General features: G+C 53.4%; 1 protein-coding gene across 1 annotated transcript; it reads right to left on the bottom strand.

Moving 5' to 3' along the window:
- Positions 1 to 751: 751 nt before the first annotated feature.
- Positions 752 to 23,586, bottom strand: LOC125515652 (uncharacterized). The gene is made up of 5 exons (XM_087531059.1): positions 23,219 to 23,586; positions 22,916 to 23,130; positions 21,538 to 21,585; positions 18,732 to 20,092; positions 752 to 788 (listed from the first exon to the last, which is right to left on the bottom strand). The coding sequence occupies exons 2-5, from the start codon at positions 23,072 to 23,074 to the stop codon at positions 752 to 754; spliced, it is 1,605 nt and encodes a 534-aa protein (XP_087387185.1). The 5' UTR covers positions 23,075 to 23,130; positions 23,219 to 23,586.

The following is a 23,586-nucleotide window of genomic DNA, read 5'->3' as shown; positions in this document are numbered from 1 at the left end:
CGTCACAAGGATTTTCGTCACAGTATCTCGATTTTGTTGTAGTGACGACTGGATTTTTAGGGTTACTATATAAGAGTGTTTCTCCCACCTACCACTCTCACCTTTGACCTCTCTCACTCCACCATTAATGCACTTCAAGCTCTCTTGCCCGATCTCTCTCTCTAGCCACTCAAACTTGTTGATTTGCTAGGGATTGAAGGAGGAGACCTAGATCTACACTTCCACCAAAGAATATTTGCTTCCCCCATACTTTCTTGTGTGGATTTTGTTACTCTTGGGTGTTTGAGCACCCTAGACGGTTGAGGTCACCTCGGAGCCATATTCCATTGTGGTGAAGCTTCGTGGTTTTGTTGGGAGCCTCCAATTAAGTTGTGGAGAGAGCCCCAACCTTGTTTGTAAAGGTTCGGTCGCCGCCTTCAAGGGCACCAATAGTGGAATCACGACATCTCGCATTGTGTGAGGGCGTGAGGAGAATACGGTGGCCCTAGTGGCTTCTTGGGGAGCATTGTGCCTCCACACCGCTCCAACGGAGACGTACTTCCTCTCAAAGGGAAGGAACTTCGGCAACACATCCTCGTCTCCACCGTCTCCACTCTTGGTTATCTCGTGCCTTTATTTGAGCAAGCTTATTTGTTTCATATCTCTTGCTTGCTTGTGTTCCTATCCTTGTTGCATCATATAGGTTGCTCACTGTCGAATTTCGTGGGTTCCGGCAGACCCTTAAGGTTCGAACACTGGGTGCGCGCGGAGATCACGCCTTCAACCTCTCCGTCTCCCAAGGATCTAAACTACAAAAAGAAATGCACAAGAGACACAAGATTTATACTGGTTCGGGCCACCGTTGTGGTGTAATACCCTACTCCAGTGTGTGGTTGGTGGATTGCCTCTTGGGGCTGGCGATGATGAACAATAGAAGGAAGAACCGCCTCGCGAGGGTCTGTTCTTGGCTGGGGTGATGAACTGCTAGGAGGAGTTCGGTCACCTTTCTCTCTCTCTCCCTCTCCAACGAGATGATCCTCGAACCCCTTGCTACGTGGGTGGTTAGTCCTATTTATAAAGGCCCTGGTCCTCTTCCCAAATATTGAGCGGGAAGGGAGCCAACAATGGCGGGCTAATTTAAAGGGGGACAGCGAGTACACTTATCCTGACTAAAGTTGGTCTTTGTCTGCCAAAGGCTCTGGTGATGACGCCGCGCTGGGCTCCATGGTGACCTTCGTCTCGTGGTCCGCCTGGTCTTGGTCTCGTTGCACCGAAGTGGCAACCTTTGCCTGATGCCTCGGTACTCCGCGGCTGCGCTTGTCCCCTTTGCACCAAAGAGGAAAGAAGGACGCTGCGCGCGCTGGCACCCGCCTGGCGCCCCGAGTCGTCATGGCTCACGTCATGGGCACCTCGCGAGGTACCCCGCCTTGAACTCTCCGCCTCCTCGCGAGCCAGCCTGATGAGGCTGCGCCTGAGGATGCGCCGTGTCGTCCACCTCGCGAGGCTTGGCTCCTCGCGAGGGTCTTGAGTCTTGTGTTGACGAAGATGGGCCGCGCTGGGCCCCCATTTGAGCGACGCCGCAGGCCGCAGGCAGGCAGGTCTGGCGACCCTCGTTCCCAGAACGCCGACAGTAGCCCCCGGGCCCAAGGCACGCCTGGACTTGGCCGTGCCGAGAGGCGAAAGGGCAAGGGCGAAGCGCCGCGGGCCCTAACAGCCTGCGGCCTTGGGCGCCGCGTGGCGGTTGATGGGACGTGGGCGTCTCCACTTCCCCACGACGCCTAGGTGGTCGCGCGAGTTGGACAAGTCCCTGCATGCAGAACCTGTTATGATTACCTGTGATCGTGGAGGCCGGCGGTTGGCCTTCGCCGGCTATAAGTACGGCACCGCGCGTGCCCTTCCAGTCCATCTCTTCTTGCTCCCTCCTCCGCCTTAGTTCTTGCTCCGTCTTGGTGTGATGGCTCCAATTCGCCGGTTCTCTACAGCGGAGAAGGGAAAGGCTCCTCGAGAGGGGCCAGACCCTCTCCCGCCGAAGAAGCGGCTCGCCCTTTGCAGCCGGGACGAGGAGGATCGTCAGGCGGTGGCGAGGCCCTGGGGCGAGCGGGCTCCGCCGGGGTTCCCGCTCCCCTTGTATGCCCACGTCGAGGGCCCCGAAGGTGTCGATGCCGATCCCCGCGGTCGGTGCCGTCGTCGGCGTCGTCGGGTCATGAAGGCGTGGGTGGTTCCTCCCGGAGTCCATGCCGAGGGCTCCTCCCAGGAGGGCGTGCTCCACGTCGCCATTCCTCTCCAGTCCTGGATCCGTCTGCCTCCCTTCTTCGCCTCCATCGTTCCTCCTGGAGGGCCCCTGGAGCTCTGGCTGCAGCACGCCGACTGCAGCACCCTCGCGACCGAGGCAGAGGTCGTGGTCGCCGCCCCGGGCGAGGTCTTCATGTCCCGCGGCTGGAGAGAGATCGCCCGGGTCTGCAGGGAAAGGGGCATCTTCGCGGTCCACCTGGAGTACGACGGCGCTGCGGTGATGTTCCTCAAGGTCTTCGACGCGAACGGGCGCTGGGTGGAGTGCTGCCGCGGGAGAGGTGGCCAGGACCTCGCCCTGGTGAGGGCTAGGCCCGTCGATCGCTCCCTGGGCGGAAGCGCCGGAGGGTCCAGCGACTCCAGCGAAATCTTCGCGACTCCGGAGACGAGCGACGACAGCTACGAGCCCCCGAGTCGGCGCCGCTCCCGGAGCAGGGCGGGCTCGCCAAGCCGTCGCCGACCCTGATCTGGATGGAGTTGGCGCCGGCGCCTGACGGCCCACTATTGATGATGGCATCTTCTGCTGGAGCTCGTGTAGTTAGCATCCTTAGGATTCGTTCCCTACGAGGAATCAAAATGCGCCCCGTAGGGGCTTGTAAGGTGTCTGTAGCCCCGTTTGTTAATATATATGACCTTTTGCCATGGATCTGTGCGAGTCGCTGATTCCGTCGTAGCTCGGTCCTCCCTTTCGAACCTCGCGAGGGCTTGGTGCTCTGCGTCGACAGGACCCAGTCCCAAGGCGGCGTCAGCCGTCGCTGGTATGCCAGGTCGCGATGCCGTGGTCAAGGCCAGGAGGTGAGCAACCCGGGGTCCGGTAAGAGCCCTTGAGTCGCGATGCTCAGGGGTCCCCTTTGGCGCCCAAGAAGCCGTCGCTTGGTGAGAAAGGGAAGCAACGTCACTAGTACGGAATTGCTTTAGGTGCGGGGGTAGTGCCATGGTATCCAGTGCTTTGGATGATGACTTATCTTGAGAGTCAGGGATTGTTCCTGGTGCGCCGTCGGGTCCGCGCTTAGGCAGGAGCGGAATCGCTCGGCAAGGTCCTCGCAAGCCCCTTCTCCCTTGCCTCTGCTCCCCTTTATGCTCTACGTCCTCGGGTCCCGGCCCTCGAGCTTATCTCAGCCGTCGCTGGTATGCCAGGTCGCGATGCCGTGGACAAGGCCAGAGGGTGAGGGCTGGAGAGCCAGTAAGAGCCCTGAGTCGCGATGCTCAGGCACCCCCCCTTTAACATGCAAGCGGTTCGCGCGGGCGAGGGCGAAGGGAACCTCGTGAGGGCCTTGGCTTGCGCAGTTCCCTCCAAGGATCCTGCAGAGTCATCACAGAAAGAAGATGGGGTTGCCACAGCAGCCATTAGTCGCTCGTTAGTCACTCAAGAGCTTGCTGGTTGGAGCAGGTGAGGTGTATCAGGGCACCCGTGAGCCAGCGCGGGACTCACGAGGCCCTACCTCTAGGCGGGTTGCGCCCGGCACTGGGCCGTATCTTGAGATGTGTCCCTGCAAAATTTGGTTAGATGCCGGTACTCTACGTCCTCGGGTCCCGGCCCTCGAGCTTGTCTCAGCCGTCGCTGATATGCCAGGTCGCGATGCCGTGGACAAGGCCAGAGGGTGAGGGCTGGAGAGCCAGTAAGAGCCCTGAGTCGCGATGCTCAGGCACCCCTCCTTTAACGTGCAAGTAGTCGACATGGAAAAGAAGGGTTGCCGCGAACGGGCATCAAGCAATCAAGCGTGATAGGCGAATGCATAGTTGGAAATAAACGCGAGGGAGATACATGCCGCTGGGCCTAGCCCCAGCAGCTTGGGGATGATTCAGCCCGAGGGGCGCCCCCAACAGAGCAAGTTAATTGACCGAAAGATAAAAGCAGATACATGCCGCAGGGACGGACCCACGCGGCCTGGGAGTGATGCAACCCTGGGAGGGTGCTCCCAGCTGGGAATGAGGCTTGGAAGATGTCACCTGAGGATGTCGTCGGCGAAGTGGCGTTGGTGCAGCAGGCTCGGTGAGTTGCGGAAGCCGATCCTCACGAGCCCCCAGTCCCCGGGGCCCCGGGAGGCTCCGGAGGCACTGGTGACTCCTCGCGAGCTGTCTTCATCTCCGCCAGGGCCGCGGAATGCCTGTCTTCCTGAGCCTCCATGATGCCCCTCATGAGGCGCTGGTACGCCACGGCCATGCTCGGCATGCCGTAAGTGAAGGAAATATGCCCTAGAGGCAATAATAAAGTTATTATTTATTTCCTTATAATCATGATAAATGTTTATTATTCATGCTAGAATTGTATTAACCGGAAACATAATACATGTGTGAATACATAGACAAACAAAGTGTCACTAGTATGCCTCTACTTGACTAGCTCGTTAATCAAAGATGGTTATGTTTCCTGACCATGAACAGTGAGTTGTTATTTGATTAACGAGGTCACATCATTAGTTGAATGATCTGATTGACATGACCCATTCCATTAGCTTAGCACCCGATCGTTTAGTATGTTGCTATTGCTTTCTTCATGACTTATACATGTTCCTATGACTATGAGATTATGCAACTCCCGTTTGCCGGAGGAACACTTTGGGTGCTACCAAACGTCACAACGTAACTGGGTGATTATAAAGGAGCATTACAGGTGTCTCCAAAGATAGATGTTGGGTTGGCGTATTTCGAGATTAGGATTTGTCACTCCGATTGTCGGAGAGGTATCTCTGGGCCCTCTCGGTAATACACATCACATAAGCCTTGCAAGCATTACAACTAATATGTTAGTTGTGAGATGATGTATTACGGAACGAGTAAAGAGACTTGCCGGTAACGAGATTGAACTAGGTATTGGATACCGACGATCAAATCTCGGGCAAGTAACATACCGATGACAAAGGGAACAACGTATGTTGTTATGCGGTCTGACCGATAAAGATCTTCGTAGAATATGTAGGAGCCAATATGGGCATCCAGGTCCCGCTATTGGTTATTGACCGGAAACATGTCTCGGTCATGTCTACATTGTTCTCGAACCCGTAGGGTCCGCACGCTTAAGGTTACGATGATAGTTATATTATGAGTTTATGCATTTTGATGTACCGAATGTTGTTCGGAGTCCCGGATGTGATCATGGACATGACGAGGAGTCTCGAAATGGTCGAGACATAACGATTGATATATTGGAAGCCTATGTTTGGATATCGGAAGTGTTCCGGGTGAAATCAGGATTTTACCGGAATACCGGGAGGGTTACCGGAACCCCCCGGGAGCTATATGGGCCATAGTGGGCCTTAGTGGAAAAGAGAAGGGGCTGCCCTAGATGGGCTGCGCGCCTCCCCCTTCCCCTAGTCCTATTAGGACTAGGAGAGGTGGCCGGCCCCCTCCTCCTCTTTTCCCCCTCCGCGAATCCTATTCCGACTAGGATTGGGGGGGGGGGAATCCTACTCCCAAAGGGAGTAGGACTCTCCTGCGCCCTCCTCCTTGGCCGGCCAGCCTCCCCCCTCTACTCCTTTATATACGGAGGCAGGGGGCACCTCTAGACACACAAGTTGATCCACGTGATCTATTCCTTAGCCGTGTGCGGTGCCCCCTGCCACCATATTCCTCGATAATACTGTAGCGGAGTTTAGGCGAAGCCCTGCTGCTGTAGTACATCAAGATCGTCACCACGCTGTCGTGCTGACGGAACTCTTCCCCGACACTTTGCTGGATCGGAGTCCGGGGATCGTCATCGAGCTGAACGTGTGCTCGAACTCGGAGGTGCCGTAGTTTCGGTGCTTGATCGGTTGGATCGTGAAGACGTACGACTACTTCCTCTACGTCGTGTCAGCGCTTCCGCAGTCGGTCTGCGTTGGGTACGTAGACAACACTCTCCCCCTCGTTGCTATGCATCACATGATCTTGCGTGTGCGTAGGAAATTTTTTGAAATTACTATGAAACCCAACAGTAAGGCATGCGAACACAACTGTGGGGTGGACCTCCGCAGCGCCCCGCTTGCGAGGGCTAGAGGCGCTCCGTTGTGACGATCCGATTGAGCCCTGGTTCGTTGACGCAGGCACGCAGCCCACCATCCTCGCCTGGATGTGGGGCCACAGCTGGTGGACGACCGCAACCTCTCATGATCCTTGACCCCTTTAGTTCTTGAATGGCCTTGTTGACGAACTCCTGCTGGTCTGGCCTTCCTTGCCTGGCTCCTTCTCGAGGGAAACGTGCTTCGAAGCACGCCTCCACATGGTGCCCAAGCGCCTCCCTAGTGACCCTGGCTAGGTCGGTGGCCCTCCAGGTGAGAGCCCCCGAGCCCTGCCTGAGGAGGGCGCCGGGCGCGCTTTCCTATGTGGTCGAAGGAGGGTCCTCCCAGGCAGACACGGGCCCTGAGGGGCCTGCCTCCCGAGGGGCTGAGCCTGGCGACATCTTCTTCTTCTTGGGGGTGGTCTCAGGAAGCCTCCTTCTTCCACGATCTGGGTCTTCTAGTGACGCGGCCTGAAAGGCTCGCTCCAGGGAACACACTGCATCCTTCTCTTCACAGGGCACCGTGATGACGCCGCCACTTCCTGGCATCTTGAGGACGTTGTAGCCGTGGTGAGTCACGGCCATGAACTTGGCCAGCGCTGGATACCCGAGGATGGCGTTGTACGGCAGGTGGATGTTGGCGACGTCGAAGTCGATGAGCTCGGTGCGGTAGTTGCTGCGGGCCCCGAAGGTGACAGGGAGGCGGACCTGCCCGATCGGGACTGTGGAACCGCCGGTGACTCCGGAGAAAGGCCTGGTTGGCTGAAGCTGGTCGTAGGGCACTTGGAGGTTGTTGAATGTTTCCACGGACAGGACGTTGAGCCCTGCCCCTCCATCGATGAGGGTCTTGGTGACCAGCACGTTGCTGATGACTGGGGAGCAAAGCATCAAGAGGACTCCGGCCGTGGCCGAGCACTTGAGCTGGTCTGTTGAGCTGAACGTGATGGCGCACGCCGACCACTTGAGGGGGCGCGTTGCTTCGAGCATGGGGAGAACTGCATTCACCTCGCGGGCAAACTGCTTGAAGATACGTTGGGAGGCTGGGGCTTGAGCTCCGCCCAGGATGCAGGCGATTGCGCGCGGCTCTTGGAAGCCCCCAGCCCCCTCGTCTTGGTGGCGGTCTTCGTTCCTTCTTGGCGGAGGCGGCAGCGGAGGTAGGCCTGCGTTGCCATGAGGGCGATCCTCACGAGGCTGATCCCTCCAGTCCCCCTCGCGAGGCAGGTCCCGCCAGCGGTCCTCGCGAGGTTGGTCGCGCCACCCCTGGCGCGGGTCGCGATCTTCCCAGCGCCCTGGGTTTCTTCCTCCTCCTCGGCCGTAGCCCCGGTCAGCACGGTCGGGGCGACGGCCGATCCTTCCTTCTCGCATGGCGCGGAGCTCTTGACATTCGTTGGTGTTGTGGGTGTGGAGGTCGTGGTACACGCAGTACCGGCTGCCTCTGGAGGAGTTGGGCAGATCCTTGCCCCGCTTGGTGTCTGGTTCGGCTGCGAGTACGGCAGCCCCCTTGCGCTTCATGTCCTTGGCCTTGGGCTTCTTCTCTTCTGGGTCTGCGGCAAGCAGCTCGAGGAGGGAGAGACGTCCCTCCTCAGCCCTGGCGCACTTGTTCGCCAAGTTGAACAGCTCCAGGGAGGTGCAGAGGTCTTCATGCATCGCCAGCTCCTCCTTCATCTTGACGCCGCGCACGCCATCGGAGAAGGCCGAGATGATGGCCTCCTCGGACACCTTGGGAATCTTGAGGCGCGCGCTGTTGAAGCGCTGGATGTACTTTTGCAGGGTCTCTCTGGGTTGTTGCTTGATGCGGCGCATGTCGCTTACGGCGGGTGTCCGGTCGCGAGTACCTTGGAAGTTGGCGATGAAGCGGGTGCGCATCTGGTCCCAGGAGGAGATCGTGCCTGGAGCCAGATTCATGAGCCAAGTGCGAGCTCCTTCCTTGAGTGCCATGGGGAACTAGTTCGCCATGACCTTCTCATCCCCGTTGGCAGCCTCGATGCCCAGCTCATAGAGCTGGAGGAACTCTGTGGGATCAGTCATGCCGTCGTAGCGAGGGGGCAGGTCCGGCTTGAACTTGCCGGGCCACGCGACGCTGCACAGCTCGGTGGTGTAGGCGCGGCAGCCCGCGGTGGCCACGAAAGGCTTCGGTTGGTGGAGAGCTTGGTCTTGAGGGTCCCCACGCGCTGCAGCTAGGAGCAGAGCGCGGTCTTGACGTGCCGGAGCTGGAGCAGGGAGCGCCCGGGCAGCTCCTTGCGGGCGAGGGACTTCTTGGCAGCTCCGTTCTCGCTGCGCTGGCACCTGGCAGAGCGGGTCCCGCCCAGGGGCCACGCGCCTTGGAGCCATGGCGTCTTCTTGGAGAGGAGGCGGCTGGTACGCCCCCGGAGCTTTATTGCCCGCGCGGGGCAGATGGCGCAGGAGAGCCCCCTGCGGCGCGGACGAGCTCAGCGACGCGGTCGAGCCACTCCTCGTAGACGTCGTTGACGGGGCGGTAGCGCAGGAGCTCATTTGCCGCGATGAGCGCAGCTCGAGCCTCCAAGGGTGCGCGGAACGCGCGGGACGAAGATCCAGCTGGTGCGAGCGATGGAGTAGCGGTGCGGCCATCTTGCCGCACGGACGGGTGCTGAGACGATGCTTGCTGCTCGCCCCCCGCCGGGCCGGTGGCGGCGTTGACGGCGAGCGACGGGGAACGACGAGGACACCCGCCGACGGGGGCCGTCTGGGCGACGTGAGAAGCGATGGCGGCCCGGCGCTCGGCGCGGGCCCGACGAGCGTCAGACATGGATGCGACGGTCGGAGGAGAGCGGAGTGGTGGGAGACGAATTCCGGCGCACCCCTACCTGGCGCGCCAAATGTCGGATTTCGTGGGTTCCGGCAGACCCTTAAGGTTCGAACACTGGGGTGCGCGCGGAGATCACGCCTTCAACCTCTCCGTCTCCCAAGGATCTAAACTACAAAAAGAAATGCACAAGAGACACAAGATTTATACTGGTTCGGGCCACCGTTGTGGTGTAATACCCTACTCCAGTGTGTGGTTGGTGGATGGCCTCTTGGGGCTGGCGATGATGAACAATACAAGGAAGAACCGCCTCGCAAGGGTCTGTTCTTGGCTGGGGTGATGAACTGCTAGGAGGAGTTCGGTCACCTTTCTCTCTCTCTCTCCCTCTCCAATGAGATGATCCTCGAACCCCTTGCTACGTGGGTGGCTAGTCCTATTTATAGAGGCCCTGGTCCTCTTCCCAAATATTGAGCGGGAAGGGAGCCAACAATGGCGGGCTAATTTAAAGGGGGACAGCGAGTACACTTATCCTGACTAAAGTTGGTCTTTGTCTTCCAAAGGCTCTGGTGATGACGCCGCGCTGGGCTCCATGGTGACCTCCGTCTCGTGGTCCGCCTGGTCTTGGTCTCGTTGCACCGAAGTGGCAACCTTTGCCTGATGCCTCGGTACTCTGCGGCTGCGCTTGTCCCCTTTGCACCAAAGAGGAAAGAAGGACGCTGCGCGCGCTGGCACCCGCCTGGCGCCCCGAGTCGTCATGGCTCACGTCATGGGCACCTCGCGAGGTACCCCGCCTTGAACTATCCGCCTCCTCGCGAGTCAGCCTGATGAGGCTGCGCCTGAGGATGCGCCGTGTCGTCCGCCTCGCGAGGCTTGGCCCCTCGCGAGGGTCTTGAGTCTTGTGTTGACGAAGATGGGCCGCGCTGGGCCCCCATTTGAGCCACGCCACAGGCCGCAGGCAGGCAGGTCTGGGGACCCCCGTTCCCAGAACGTCGACACTCACCTAGTTGCATATCTAGACAACCTACTTTGATGCAAAGTTTAAATTGTTAAAGAAAAGCTAAAAATTGTTAGTTGCCTATTCACCCCCCTCTAGTCAACCATATCGATCCTTTCACACGTGCTTGCCGTACTTACGAACTGCCCTGGTGAAGGTGCCTCCAGATTTGGCGTAGCCGGGGAGAACATCATCAAGAACTTTCTTGATATTTGTGTAGTCTATCTTGGAGTTACGGTTCAGGTCGAAATACGTGGCCATGGAATATTTCGGGCTTAGGTGGATGAGTGTGCAATGTGTGTCACTGCACAGGACACGGAATGTTAGAAAAAAAAGAACAATCGAAATCTAAGAAATCATATGTTACGGGGCGGTTAAGGGATAACTTACTCGGGAAAGTAAGCCACAAGGAAGTTATCCTTATCTGGGTTTGCCAGAATGACGTCTTCGAGGTGTGAGCTCGCGACTTGGCGGTCCCCAACGCTGCTCAAGAGCTTGGCACGCATGTAGAAAGGGTCAACGATCACGATGTCCGGGGTCTTGTCTCTAATGATCCGCATCTCCATACTCAGCGAAAACAGCCGAACGAAGGTGTAGTGCAGCGGATGAAGGTTAAACATAGCAAAGATGTCATCAAACCGCAGGACGATCGTACCCCCGATGTCGCCATCCACAAAGCCCTTGCCCTCTGGCACCTTGGCCACGAAAACCGGGTATGCCACATCATTCTCTCTGAGACGCCGCTTCTCCAAAGAAAGAACACTATCGTGCAGACTCCGCATAGCACCGGTTGCAGCATTGAGCATATTTGTCGGTAGCATTGCCCTACCCGCCACATGCACCCTCCTCGAGATATCCTTAGGTGAAGGTGGCCCGTCCTGAGCACGGATCGTACTCGGTGCCGGCTGGCTCGCACCGGCGCCCTTTTTAGTCTACCGTTTCCGGCCCTTCTTCTTGATCTGCTGTAATGGGACCGAGTTCTGCTCATAGACCGCCTTCTTGAGCGTGTTGGGGCTGATAATATTTGGCACCTCCACCATCTGAGGCTCGGTGAAGGTGGCAGCTGGAGGCGTCTCCTAAGAACTGAATGCCAGACGACGCCTGTTGCAATTGGGTTTCTCTGCCATACCAGCTAGATCGCGGTCGTCTTGTTTGGGTTCTTGAGAAGGAGGCCCATAGAACTCGTCACCGTACCCATGTTCGGCAAAGTACTTATCGACGTTGGTAAATGTACCATCATCGTTGTCGTCCTCGTTCGGATCCTGTGCCATATGCATGTCTGGATCCTGTGCCATAGGGATGTCCGGCATGTCCGATAGCGTTGCGGCGTTCTTGCCATGGCTTGGCGCCGGCACGACTGGCGGTCTTGTCTGTGGGGTGGTGTCCCCCGCCCCCAAACGAATCTGGCTCTTCAGGCAAAGCAGGGGCCAGCTTACGCGGGCGCTGAGGGTCATCTCATCTTCTTCGTCGGCCCCAACGGGTCGAATCGGAGGTAACAGCTCGTCGCAGCCTGGCAGCACCCGAACCACTTCAACCCTATACATTGTGGGTGGCATCGGATTACCGTGGAATACGGGGTTGCCCGGTTGAATGATTCTGCCCTTGGCGACATTGACCAACTCGCCGCCCACGAAGTGCAGGAGAGTGCAAGGAACGTCGGCGGCGCCCTGCGAAAACATGTAGGGCGTCAGGGATGCCCAGTCAAAGGCAAGGAGATGAAGTCCTCGGCCGAGAGGCTTAGTTACCGTGATGCCGTCGAGCTCGGCTAATGTTGAGGCACCGCCAACGGTGGGCATGCAACTGACGGAGGGGCCGCTTGCTGGCGAGGTGCCGGCCGGCGTACACCCAGGTGCATTAAGGTCCAATGCCGGCATCGGAGACACCAATACCGCCGCCGCCGGAGACACCAATGGCGGCGCCGCCGTAGACACCAATACCGTCGCCGCCGTAGACACCAATACCGCCGCCGCCGGAGACACCAATGGCGCCGCCTGCGCGTTGTGCGAGTTGTTGGCCATGAAGCTGGGAATCGGGGGCGGCCCCTGTTGGCCACCCGCAATCCACGTCGTTATCCCATGAATCAAGGTAGGCATAATGCCGGTGAGCGTCGATCCTAGTTGTTGTTGCACTTGCTCTTGGACCATCTCCGGAATCCGCGCCACTTGCGCCTTGAGTGCTTCAACCTCGCGCGACTGGCTTTCCGAGCTGGTCTTTTTCTCCTTTCGGCCACCAGCGGTATAGTATGACGACCATTTTGTGGACAAGCCTTTGCCGGCCACACGACCAACTGACGTTGGCTTACTGAGCTTATCCTTGTTTTTCATTACGTTCAACGCCCTATTCAAAGGGGTGTCGAAAGGGGAGCTCTGAGACGACCCCGCGCTACTGCTTTCTTTGTCCTGCGGAAGGACCGTGAACCATTTAGAAATATTGGGGATTAATTAGAATGCAACCATATGGAGCTAATTACGCGGGGGTGTATTCCTTACCAGAACAAGCTCAAGCGCCTTGGTCTTCGGATCTGTGGTAAGCTCCTTTGTTACCGGGTCCTCCTTGTACCGGGCCCTGAGAAAGTTCCTGGTCTGCTTGTCACTATATTTCTCGAAACGGGGCGGTGGGCCTTGCTCGACACGCTCCGCGTCCTCCTTGTCCCATATAGGCTCCGCCACTCTGTAACCGCCGGGACCGAGTTGGTGGACCCCTATGTTCAACTGCCACATTTCTTTCCCCCACTGACTTGATTTGGAGGTTGCGGGGCTCTTGCACTCGATCTTGAACTCCTTGTAGTCATCTTCGCTAATCAAAGGATATTTTGCCTTGATCTTCTCATAACTATCACCTTTGTCAATCATTGCCTTCACCGTGCTTTTCCAAGTAGACATGGCCGTGCTCATCGTCGTGAGGGCGGCACCGTTCACTTTATTCCCCGAGAGGCGTGTGTTTGCGAACTCAGCGGGGAACTTGTATCGTTCGTGCAGCTTCATGAAGAGGAGGCCGCGCAAATTCCCTCGGTCCTTATGCCTTAGGTTCTCGGTGTTGATCGAGGCGGTGCTCCGGAGAATGCACCCGAGCTGAACCGAGTACCCCTTGACTACGTGTTTGGGCGCCGTCGGATGCCCGTCGGAGTTCACTTCAGTAAATTCCTCCCTGACGGTGCCGAGCACGGTCGGGCGCCGGTCCTTCCATTGCCTCTTCGGTTGGCTGCCATCTGTGCATGCGCCGCCATCATCAGCGGTGGCATCCGCGGCGCCATCATCAATGGTGTCATCCCCGATGCCACTAGGGGTTGTGTAGTCAGGATCAGTCTCTTCCGCGGCGTCCTCATAGCGGTGAGGTTCTTCCTCCAACTCCTGGGACAACTCCCAGAATTGCTTGCCGCCCGAACCGCCGGCCTCATTGTTGTGGGCCATGTTTCGCGCTAAATAGGAAAAAAGTTTGGTCAAAAAGTTGGTTATTGTCAAGGAACAAGATCATGGTCTCATCATTTAGGGTTTGTCGACACCGAGGCATCCTAAAAGCTAAGCTTTTATCATTTAGGGTTTGTCGACGCCGAGGCACCCTAAAAGCCTAAGCGTACATCATTTAGGTTCTCATCGACACCGAGGCACCCTGTAGAAGCCAAGTTAAGTTTTCATCATTTAGGGTTTATCGATGCCGAGGCACCCCAGGTTGGGCCTAATCACTTGGCACTAATCACTTGGCTCTATTACCACCTATGTTGGGTTTATCATCTAGGGTTTATCAATACTAAGGAGAATTCTAAGTTGGGCCTAATCACCTCGGCCCATGCATTAGTCGCAAGTACCCCATATGTCCTATTTTAGCAAAGTCATGCTAAATTCATGGAAAATTTCAGCATGACCTCTGCTGAAAATAGGACATATGGAGTACCCAAATTTGCCGGAACAGAAGTTAATCGACATTCCGGCAAACTCAAGGGCCTCTCGGGGTACCTGCAAATTCATCACGACACAATGGTCGGAGACAAAACCCAGCAAACTAGCAAGATGATCATCATCTTTGCAAGTCATTACTTGTCAAATTCAGAAGAAGGAACAATTTATTTGTCACATAGTTGGCCCATACAGAAGAAGCAACACACTGCACTAGCCTAAAAACAAGTGAAGTATCACCCATATAAGAACAACTTTATAAAATCAGAGAAGTTGCTAAATTTTTTGTATCCTTCATACACACTGGAGTACAATGCTTTATAATGTTCCATCATCATTACAGAAATCCAAGAAACACATGGTCTTGAGGATATTCTTTATGACTGATTATTTCAGTTTTACATGCAGATTTTGACCAAAAAACACATGGTCTTTTTAGAAGTTTTCAGTTTGGACAGAAATACTGAAAACTACAGTTTGGACAGAATTCCTAACACTTTGGTCTTCTAGTTACAAAACAAAACTAACATAATTCTGTCCAAACTATGCATGAACATTTACAGTAATGATTTTTGACACTGACAACACATATATGAAGTGAAAATGTTACTAGACTTCTGTACCTACACTTCTGTACCTAGCTCGATATTTTTCAGAACTGAATTTCAGAGTACTCTAAATGTTGTGTGCCCTAGTATTTCTGTGTTCCCTGGCATTTCTATAACATTCAGTAGCATGACAATTTTAATATGTTGAGAAAAATTCAGTAACATCTAGGATTAATCATGTATTGAACAGTCAAAATTATGTTATGGTACAGTAACTCAAAATCTGCTGCCGTCACTAAATGTCATGGTTTTACCGCAGAGTTTTTCATTTGAAAATTTCACTATAGTAATCTGTTGTACCCTGGAAATCTGGGGATGTTCTGTAAACAGGGCTACGGATACCCATGATGGGCATGCTAATGATAATTAGTACTCCGTATTACAGTACTAGTAGATGATCTGAAGATTCTGATACGACAAATGGCGACAGTATCATGCTATATCCACTCAGACAATCCCCATCACGAACCCATTTCACTCGCTTTTGCAAAGCATCAGGGCACCAAAGTGTCCATAGGCAGCAACAACTCTACCCCGGTTTCAGCTAAAGACAAGGAGAGCATGGCTAATCCAGCTACAATACACGAAGCTACAGAGAGTAGCTACCCAATTATGCCCGCATTCATGAGTGCCATGCCGATCTTGACGACAAGGTAAAGAAAGGCCAAGGAAACCAAATCCCCAAAAAATGTTTGCCCTCGATCAAGGCATGATCCATCCTTCCTAACTATCACTGTCAATCTAGCTACTAGCTCTAGGTGGCCCTAGGGTTTGCAGGGGAGGGGTGGAGGAGAAGGGAGGAATCACCCGGGGAAGGGGATGGAGGAATGGAGGAAGACGTCGGGGGTGCGGGCGCGGGCGGAGGGGCTTGGGCGGGAGGATGTCGAGTGCGCGGGCGCGGGCGGAGGGGGGACGGCGAGGGAGGCGGCGCTCGGCTCGGCGTCGCGTGGCCTGGCTGAGCTGAGGTAGAGGCGGTCGTTGTCTCCTCCTCCTCCTGGTCCTCCTCCTCGGGCTCGGGGCGCGAGGGAGCTGCTGTGGTGGGGGGCGCGGGGGCGGCGGCACGGGGGAGCTGCGGTGGTGGGGGCGCGGGGGCGGCGGTGGTGGGGGCGCGCGGACGGCGGGGGTGGAGTTCGGCGAGGGTCCGGGCGGCGGCGTCGGGGCAGCGCGCGGGTGGATCTGGCGAGGGAGAGGGACGAAGGGGATATGGCGAGAGGGAGAGGGAGGAATTAGCTAGGGGGGGGAGCGTACTAATGGCGCACCCGCGGTCGGTGCGCCTTTAGTAATTTTTTTACATAGCAATGGCGCACCAGGCAGAGGTGCGCCATTACTAATCTTTTTTTTTATAAATAGCAATGGCGCACCAGCCAGAGGTGCGCCATAAGTAATTTATTTTTATTTTTTGTTGCATGTAATAATTTTTTAGAAAATGAATATGAATATGAAACAGTAATATTTTTTATAAAAACAGTAATAATTGTTGTTTAACAACAATTGTAGTCTACACTTTTTATTATTATTTTTTTAAAAATGAATATGAATATGAAATGGGGGGTGCTCGTCGGCGGCGGTGGAGCGGGGAAGGGTGCGGGGGGTGCTCGTCGGCGATGGTGGAGCGGGGGAGGGTGCGGGGGGTGCTCGTCGGCGATGGTGGAGCGGGGGAGGGTGCGGGGGGTGCTCGTCGGCGGCGATGGAGCGGGGGAGGGTGCGGTGGGTCGTCAGCGGCGGTGGAGCTAGCGGGAGAGGGTGCGGGTGGGATCGAGATCGAGATGGAGGGGGATAGCGATCGAGATGAAGGGGCATCGAAATCGAGATGAAGGGGGATAGCGATCGAGATGGAAGGGGATCGAGATCGAGTGTCCTCATGAATATTCAATATTTTATCATATTGAATATGAAAAAATATCATCAAATTTGGAAAAATATTCATGAATTCAAAAAGTGCCCATAAAATTTAAAAATATTCATAATATCAGAAAGTGCCCATGAAATACAACCGAGAAATGAAGACTACGATTTAAATACAGTCGATCTTAACTAGTTATCTGTTCGTAATCTTCTTCTGTGGAACGGACGTCCTTTAGGTAGGGTGGTCCTGCTTCTTCTTGCGGTGTATGCTACTACTACTTCATCGTCGTCGTCATGTTCGATCTTTGGGTCGCCGTACTTGTCGAAGTCTTGCTCATTGGCTACTCCATCCATTCCGATGATCTTCCTTTTGCCTCTCCTCACGACAACACGACTGGGCTTTGACGGGTCGGTAATGAAGAAGCATTGGTCCACTTGGGAAGCCAGTACCCATGGCTCATTTTTCACGGTGACGTTTGCGCCCGCGGTCTTGGATTTGGCTTCGGGTATAACCATGGTGGTGAAATACCGGTCTTCTTTTAGGACGCTCTTGGCCCATCTGACACGGAACATCGGGACCTTCTCTCCAGCGTAGCTCAGCTCCCAGATCTCCTCGATCCTTCCGTAGTATCTGTCCTTGTCGTTACCGGTGTAGGATTCCATCGTTACCCCGGAGTTCTGATAACCATCGCTCTTCATGTCCTTGTCCTCGGTGTAGAATGTGTAGCCGTTGATATCGTACGCCTCATAGGTCATCAGGTTGTGCTCGGCGCCCTGTGACAAGGCGAATATGAGTTGTTCTTCCGCGGAAGAATCCTCATGTAAAGCGTACGACAGAAGCTTCTGCTTGAAACAACACATGAAACATGAGTTGTGCTCTTTGATTATATCTCCGTCCGTCCTCTGTTGGCCTCCATCATTGTACGTCTTCTCAATAAAGGTTTTGTGCTCTACCACCCAAGGATCGACCACGTCTATGTGTTGTAGCGTGACTAGGTTTGCTCTTTCAAAGTCGGCGAGTCGACCCTCGAAGTCGACATGCATTTCGCGGCGACCCTCACAGTGACCCCATCCAGCGAGCCTGCCGAGGTGCCTGTTGACGGGCAGACCAACAGGGTTCTCGATGCCTAAATAATTCGTGCAGTAGGAGATGCACTCTTCGGTCAGAAAGCCCCTGGCCATACTTCCCTCTAGACGTGACATGTTGCGAATGTATCCTTTGATAACACCATTCATCCTTTCGAACGGCATCATGCTGTGTAGGAACGTCGGCCCGAGTTGGATGATATCCTCCACGATATGGACCAGCAGATGCACCATAACGTCGAAGAATGCGGGCGGGAAGTACATCTCAAGCTCGCATAGTATCACCACGATCTCTTCCTGTAGCCTTCTGAGTTGCCTCACGTCAACCAACTTCCGAGAGATGACGTCGGAAAAGTTGCATAGGCCAAATAGCATTTCACGGACGTGCGCGTCCATGATCCCACGGATTGTAACTGGAAGTATCTGCGTCATCAGCACGTGACAGTCGTGAGACTTCATCCCGCTGATCTTCTGCTTTGCTGGGTCTAGGTATCTGCTTATCTTCCCCGCGTAACCGTAAGGAAGTTTTACTCCTACGAGGCAGGTGAAAAACTTCTTGATCTCCTCCTGACATAGAGTGACGCACGCGGGAGGGTAGTCATTTCCGGTCTTCTTGGCCTTTTTGCCTTTGCAACGACTTTCTGTGTCCTGCTTCGCCTCATCATCATCATCATCATCATCATCATCATTAGCGTGAAGCTCCTGCCTGATGCCCATTGATTTCAAGTCTGCCCTTGCTTTCGGCCCATCTTTGGTCCTCTTTGGCATGTTGAGCAAGGTACCAAGTAGACTTTCGCACACGTTCTTCGTGATATGCATGGCATCAAGGCTGTGAGGCACACGGTGGATCTTCCAGTACGGCAAGTCCCAGAAAACATACCTCGTTTTCCATACCTTCAGCAGCGGCTCTGGCGCCTTTCGCTTCTTTCCCGGCTCTGGCGCCTTTTGCTTCTTTCCCGGCAGTGGGCAATCTTTCCAATTTTTCAACAGCCCGTCTATTTCCTCGCCGCTCCTCGTACGCGGGCGTCTTCGGAGTTCGGTTTCACCATCGAACAGATCCTTGCGTTTCCTCCATGGGTTATCGTCGCGAAGCCACCTTCGATGTCCCATGAACACAGTTTTCGAAGACCCGGGATCTCTATCTAGCTGGCGATACGTTGTGTCATCCATGCACCTGACGCATCCAGAAAATCCGTGGACCACCTGCCCCGCGAGATATCCGTAACCGAGATAGTCGTGCACCGTCGTGAGCAGCGCGGCTCTCATAGAGAAATATTCTTTCTCTGCGGCGTCCCACGTATTGGCTGGCGTTTTCCACAGCGTGTCAAGCTCCTCTTTCAGCAGCCCCAGATACAGATTGATGTCGTTCCTTGGTTGTTTCGGTCCTTCAATTAGCATACTCATGTGAATGTACTTCCTCTTCATGCACAACCAGGGGGGAAGGTTGTACATCCACACAAACACAGGCCAGGTGCTATGTGTGCTTCTCTGGCTGCCAAACGGATTGACTCCATCGGTGCTCACGCCCAGCACGATGTTCCTTGGATCATTCCCAAATTCTGGGTCTTCGAAGTTCAACGCTTGCCACTGGCTCGCATCCTTAGGGTGACTCAGCATCTTGTCTTTTTTATCTATCTCCGGATCATTTGCGTCATCTTCTCGCTTCTTCTCCTCCCTATCCGCGTGCCAACGCAGGAGCTTTGCTACCTTAGGGTCCGCGAAATACCGCTGCAGGCGAGGAGTGATCGGAAAGTACCACACCACTTTTTGAGGAGCTTTCTTCCTCTTCTTGTATCGAGTGACGCTGCACATCGGACATATGGTAGACTCCGCGTGCTCGCCCCGATAAATGATGCAATTGTTCATGCACACATGGTATTTCACGTGCGGTAAATCCAGAGGACACACGACTTTCTTCGCCTCCTCGAAACTGGTCGGGCACTTGTTCCCCTTGGGAAGACGTTCGTGCCAGAATGACATGTTCTTGTTGAAGCATGCGTCAGTCATTTTGTGTTTTACCTTCATCTCCAAAGCCATGAGCGTTACTTTCAGGCGGATATCCTCGGGTCTGCATCCTTCATACAATGGAGTAACCGCGTCTATCTCCAGTTGATCCAGCTTGGCTTTCTCTCGAGCGGCAGCTCTTGCGTTATCCGTCTGCTTGAGAAGCAGCTCTTGAATATGAGGGTCCTGCACCCAGCCCATCGATGGTCCATCGTCGTCTGCTCCTCCGGCATCTTGATCTTCATGATCATGCCCTTCGTCTGCTCCGGCATCTTCCTCGTCATCATGTCCGACATCTTCTACATGATGACTGTGTACAGCATCACCGTCGTGATCATGTCCTGGAGATTCTTCGTCTTCTCGCCCGCCCGAGCCACGGTGGTTGTCTTGCTGCCCTTCCTCATTTCTTTCCCGGCCCCCATGGAAGACTTCATAGTCATCTTCATCACCTTGCCACCGATAGCTATCCATGAAACCACGCAAGAGCAGGTGGTCCCGCACCTGCCCGGAATCCTGGTCCGTAATAAGGCTCTTCAGCTTGCATCTTCGACACGGACATCTTATCTCCGTCTCGTTCTTTTGAAACATCTCGGCCTTCGCGGAGCTCAAAAACCTATTCACGATGCCTTCAGTCATCGTGCGGACCATGGTCGCCTGCGGGGTAGAGCAAAACGATATTTTAGAATCAAGAAAAAATTTGGCATGACTTTCCCTAAAAATAGGACCAAAAAGAATGCATAGTGCCAAAATTCTCGCCGAAACGAAAATGAATCAACATTCCGGCAAAATATTGGCAACTATTGCATTTCAAATACCGGTACCTGCAAACACAAACATATATGCAACACCACAAACATATGCAACACCACAAACATACATAGATCTAGCTAGGCCACAAAAAGTGCATATGCACGTTGTTGGAGCGAGCTAGGGAGAAAAAAAGTAGATCTACAATATGAAGATAGCTTTCCCCTTACTTACCTATCAAAAAAAAGGTAATTTCAACACTTAATTTTGATGACTCTATGGTGCAAATGAGGTGAGGAGGAGGCAGCCGACAAGCTTAGAGAAGGAGGTGGGGGGGAATGAAGTGGGGAAAGTGAGTGTGTAGGTGTTGCTGTTCAAAAATATCTAGCTAGTCCCAGGTTACTAATGGCGCACCACACAGACATGCGCCATTAGTAACCCAACATATTAATGGCGCACCACACAGACATGCGCCATTACTAGTTTTGCAAAAAAATAAAAAAATAATTTTTATACTAATGGCGCACCGTGGAACAGTGCGCCATTACTAGTTTAAACTAGTAACGGCGCACTATGCAACGGTGCGCCATTAGTACTTTTGCAAAAAAGTAAAAAAAAATACAGTAGTGGCGCACTCTATGGCTGGTGCCTCCATTAATAGTTCTAACTACTGATGGCGCACTCTGTCCGGATGCGCCATTAGTATGTTTGAAAAAATGAAAAAAAAAACATTTTGTTACTAGTGGCGCACAGTGTGCCTGATGCGCCATTAGTGTCTTCCACACTAATGGCGTACCAACACATGATGCGCCATTAGTATATAGTAATGACGCACCACATGTCTGGTGCGCCATTAGTGTCAATTCCATCTATAGCCCTTTTCCTAGTAGTGTAAATCAGACTAGATAGATAACACTACTGAAGCTTACAAGCAAATCCATGGGGCATACAAAGATGAAGAACATGCAGTCCTTCAAGTAAATATGAAGACAACATGAATGATTTACTTGTTATTCTATTTGACCCCAGTATTTGTCATGCATACAAAATACATATGTGTATTCGACAAAATCTGTAGCTATGCATTATAGTTGCTATCAAAAAGACATTGTAAACCTATCTTGGTTGTAAATTACTGTGATTTAAGATGCCACCAAAAAATATATCTCCATCTTGAAATTTAGATTTTCATTGACACTATACATAGGTCAGACAAAACACTGTAATTCAAGCAAAAAACAGTAGCTTTGCTTAAGAACATGATACTGAGTACTTGCAATTTATCTTAAAATTTCAAGATCGAGAAGCTGAAGGAAACAAAGGCGAAGTAAGAATGTGAGAATGAGTCATACCTGCAAGATGAAGAGCATGCATCCCTTCATGTAAGCCAAAAATAGCTTCTTGTGAAAAAGAAAACAAAGATCAGGTTGTTGTATCTAAATGGTTTGTAAAATATTGTATTTACAGAATGGGACGTACACATTTACTGAACTTCTTTAGAATGGGGCACAAAACTGATAAGAATACAAAAATATTCAGGTAAACTAGAAGTGACACATTACTGAAAATTACAGCCCAAAACCACTTTAAATTCAGGCAACCAAAAAGAGAAGGAATACACATTACTGGGCAAAAGTGCACATTAAATTACAGTGCATATTTTCAGTCTAAATATTTTCAGTTAAGTAACAATGATTTGGACTGTAGTTTCAGTCTTTTATTAGTCTATCTTACACTGAAATTTTACATTGCAAACACTACCATTACAAAGGGAATTCACTAAAAGTACATAGGGATTTACAATGTAAGTATGAATATTAGATTGACTGAACTTATTCTTTGCACAAGTGAGAAATCTGAAACCCTTCTTGTACTTATGCTGCTGCTACTAGTACAACCTAAGCACTAACAACAATTGAGCAAGAAATATAGTGCAGGACGAAATTCTGCGTTGCCGGCCGGCGAGGCTGAGCAGCAGGTGGGGGATGTGAGCGCCGGACGGGGAGAGCAGAGTCACTTGGAGTGAGTGTAGTTGTGTCTTGCTTGACTTGACCGATGAATCACGTGTCACTACGTACGTACTAGTTTTGCTTGACTTGACCGACCAAAGTCTTAAACTATGATTAGCATCCACTGACCCGGCAAAAAGGAGATTAGCCTCTAATGATGATCATACGTATGCTAGTACTTCCTCTATCCGGGTTTATTAGGCCTAAAGACAACTTTTCTTAGATCAAGACACATAGTAATTTGCTCACATTAATTCTTTCATTCTACTCTCAATGCACTCTCTCACATGCATGCAGCCAATGAAAAAGCATGCATGAAGTGTATTAATTTTCTAGCCTTAGCACAACAACAATGACTTTCAATGCAACCAATAAAATGGCTGCATGCATGCACTTTTCCAAAGCGAGGCCTTATAAAAAGGGACATGCTTGTGATGCTGAGAGGCCTAATAAACCCGGACGGAGGGAGTAATTGAAGCAGGTAAAAGTATATGGGAAAGAAAAGCATTGGATGCCCTGCTCTGCTCTGCCCTCCCCTCTTGCTGGACCAGATGCATTCATTCATCGACTGGAATCGTTCAATGTGGGTTAGTGAGCACTAAACAAACAATGAGGATTGTAGGTGGGCAGAAGCTGTAGGATGCTGTGGGGGTGTCGGTGAACAGAGAAACGATACGGGCATAAACACAAGCATCTTGCGGGCACGCGGACGAGAGCTCACCTCGTGGATGAGTTGAGATGGTACTGCGCTTGCTTCCAGTAACAGCAGGCGGAGGAAGGATAGGACGACGGTGCGCGCAGCTTCACTTCGTCCTTGCCCGCCGCTCGGTTCGGTGCCTCCTCGCCGTCCGCTATCCTCATACCAAACACATCCATCCATGGCTTCAGGCCCACACCTTGCAGCTTCTCCATTGCCCGCCCCCTTCCTTCAACTACCTGCACACAACCACGCGAACACACACACGCATCAGAATATCAGATCCGGGGAAGAAGAAGAAGAACCAGAGGAAGAAGAAGATGCTACTTTTGGAGGGGATCAATCGGCGTTAGAGGTTGGACGCCGTAGCTAGGGATGGAAGGAGGAGTCGCCCCCCTCTGCTGGTGCCTCGTAGTGGAGAAGGAGGGAGCTCCAGCCGGCGGTGGACCTCTGGTGGTCGCCGCAGCCCGACCACGGTGGCGCGCGAAAGGAGGCTCCTCCAAAGCGGCCGGCGAGAAGACGAGCTGGGGGAGGTGGAAGGAGACGCGGGTTAGGGCGCCGGCGTCCCTGTCACCGTCGTTTGGCACGGAGGAGGCATCTGCGGTGTGGGCAAGATTGGTTGGGGGAGGGGCGGTGGAGAGGGTGGGGGCAAGGGACAGGGGAGATAAGGTTGCGGTGCGATGCCACTAGCTGTA

The sequence above is a fragment of the Triticum urartu genome, chromosome 6A (assembly GCF_056163025.1).
Source record: "Triticum urartu cultivar PI428250 chromosome 6A, HENAU_Tu73, whole genome shotgun sequence".
Taxonomy (NCBI): domain Eukaryota; kingdom Viridiplantae; phylum Streptophyta; class Magnoliopsida; order Poales; family Poaceae; genus Triticum; species Triticum urartu.
Note: the sequence above shows the minus strand (reverse complement) of the source record. Positions and strands in the feature narration are given on the sequence as shown.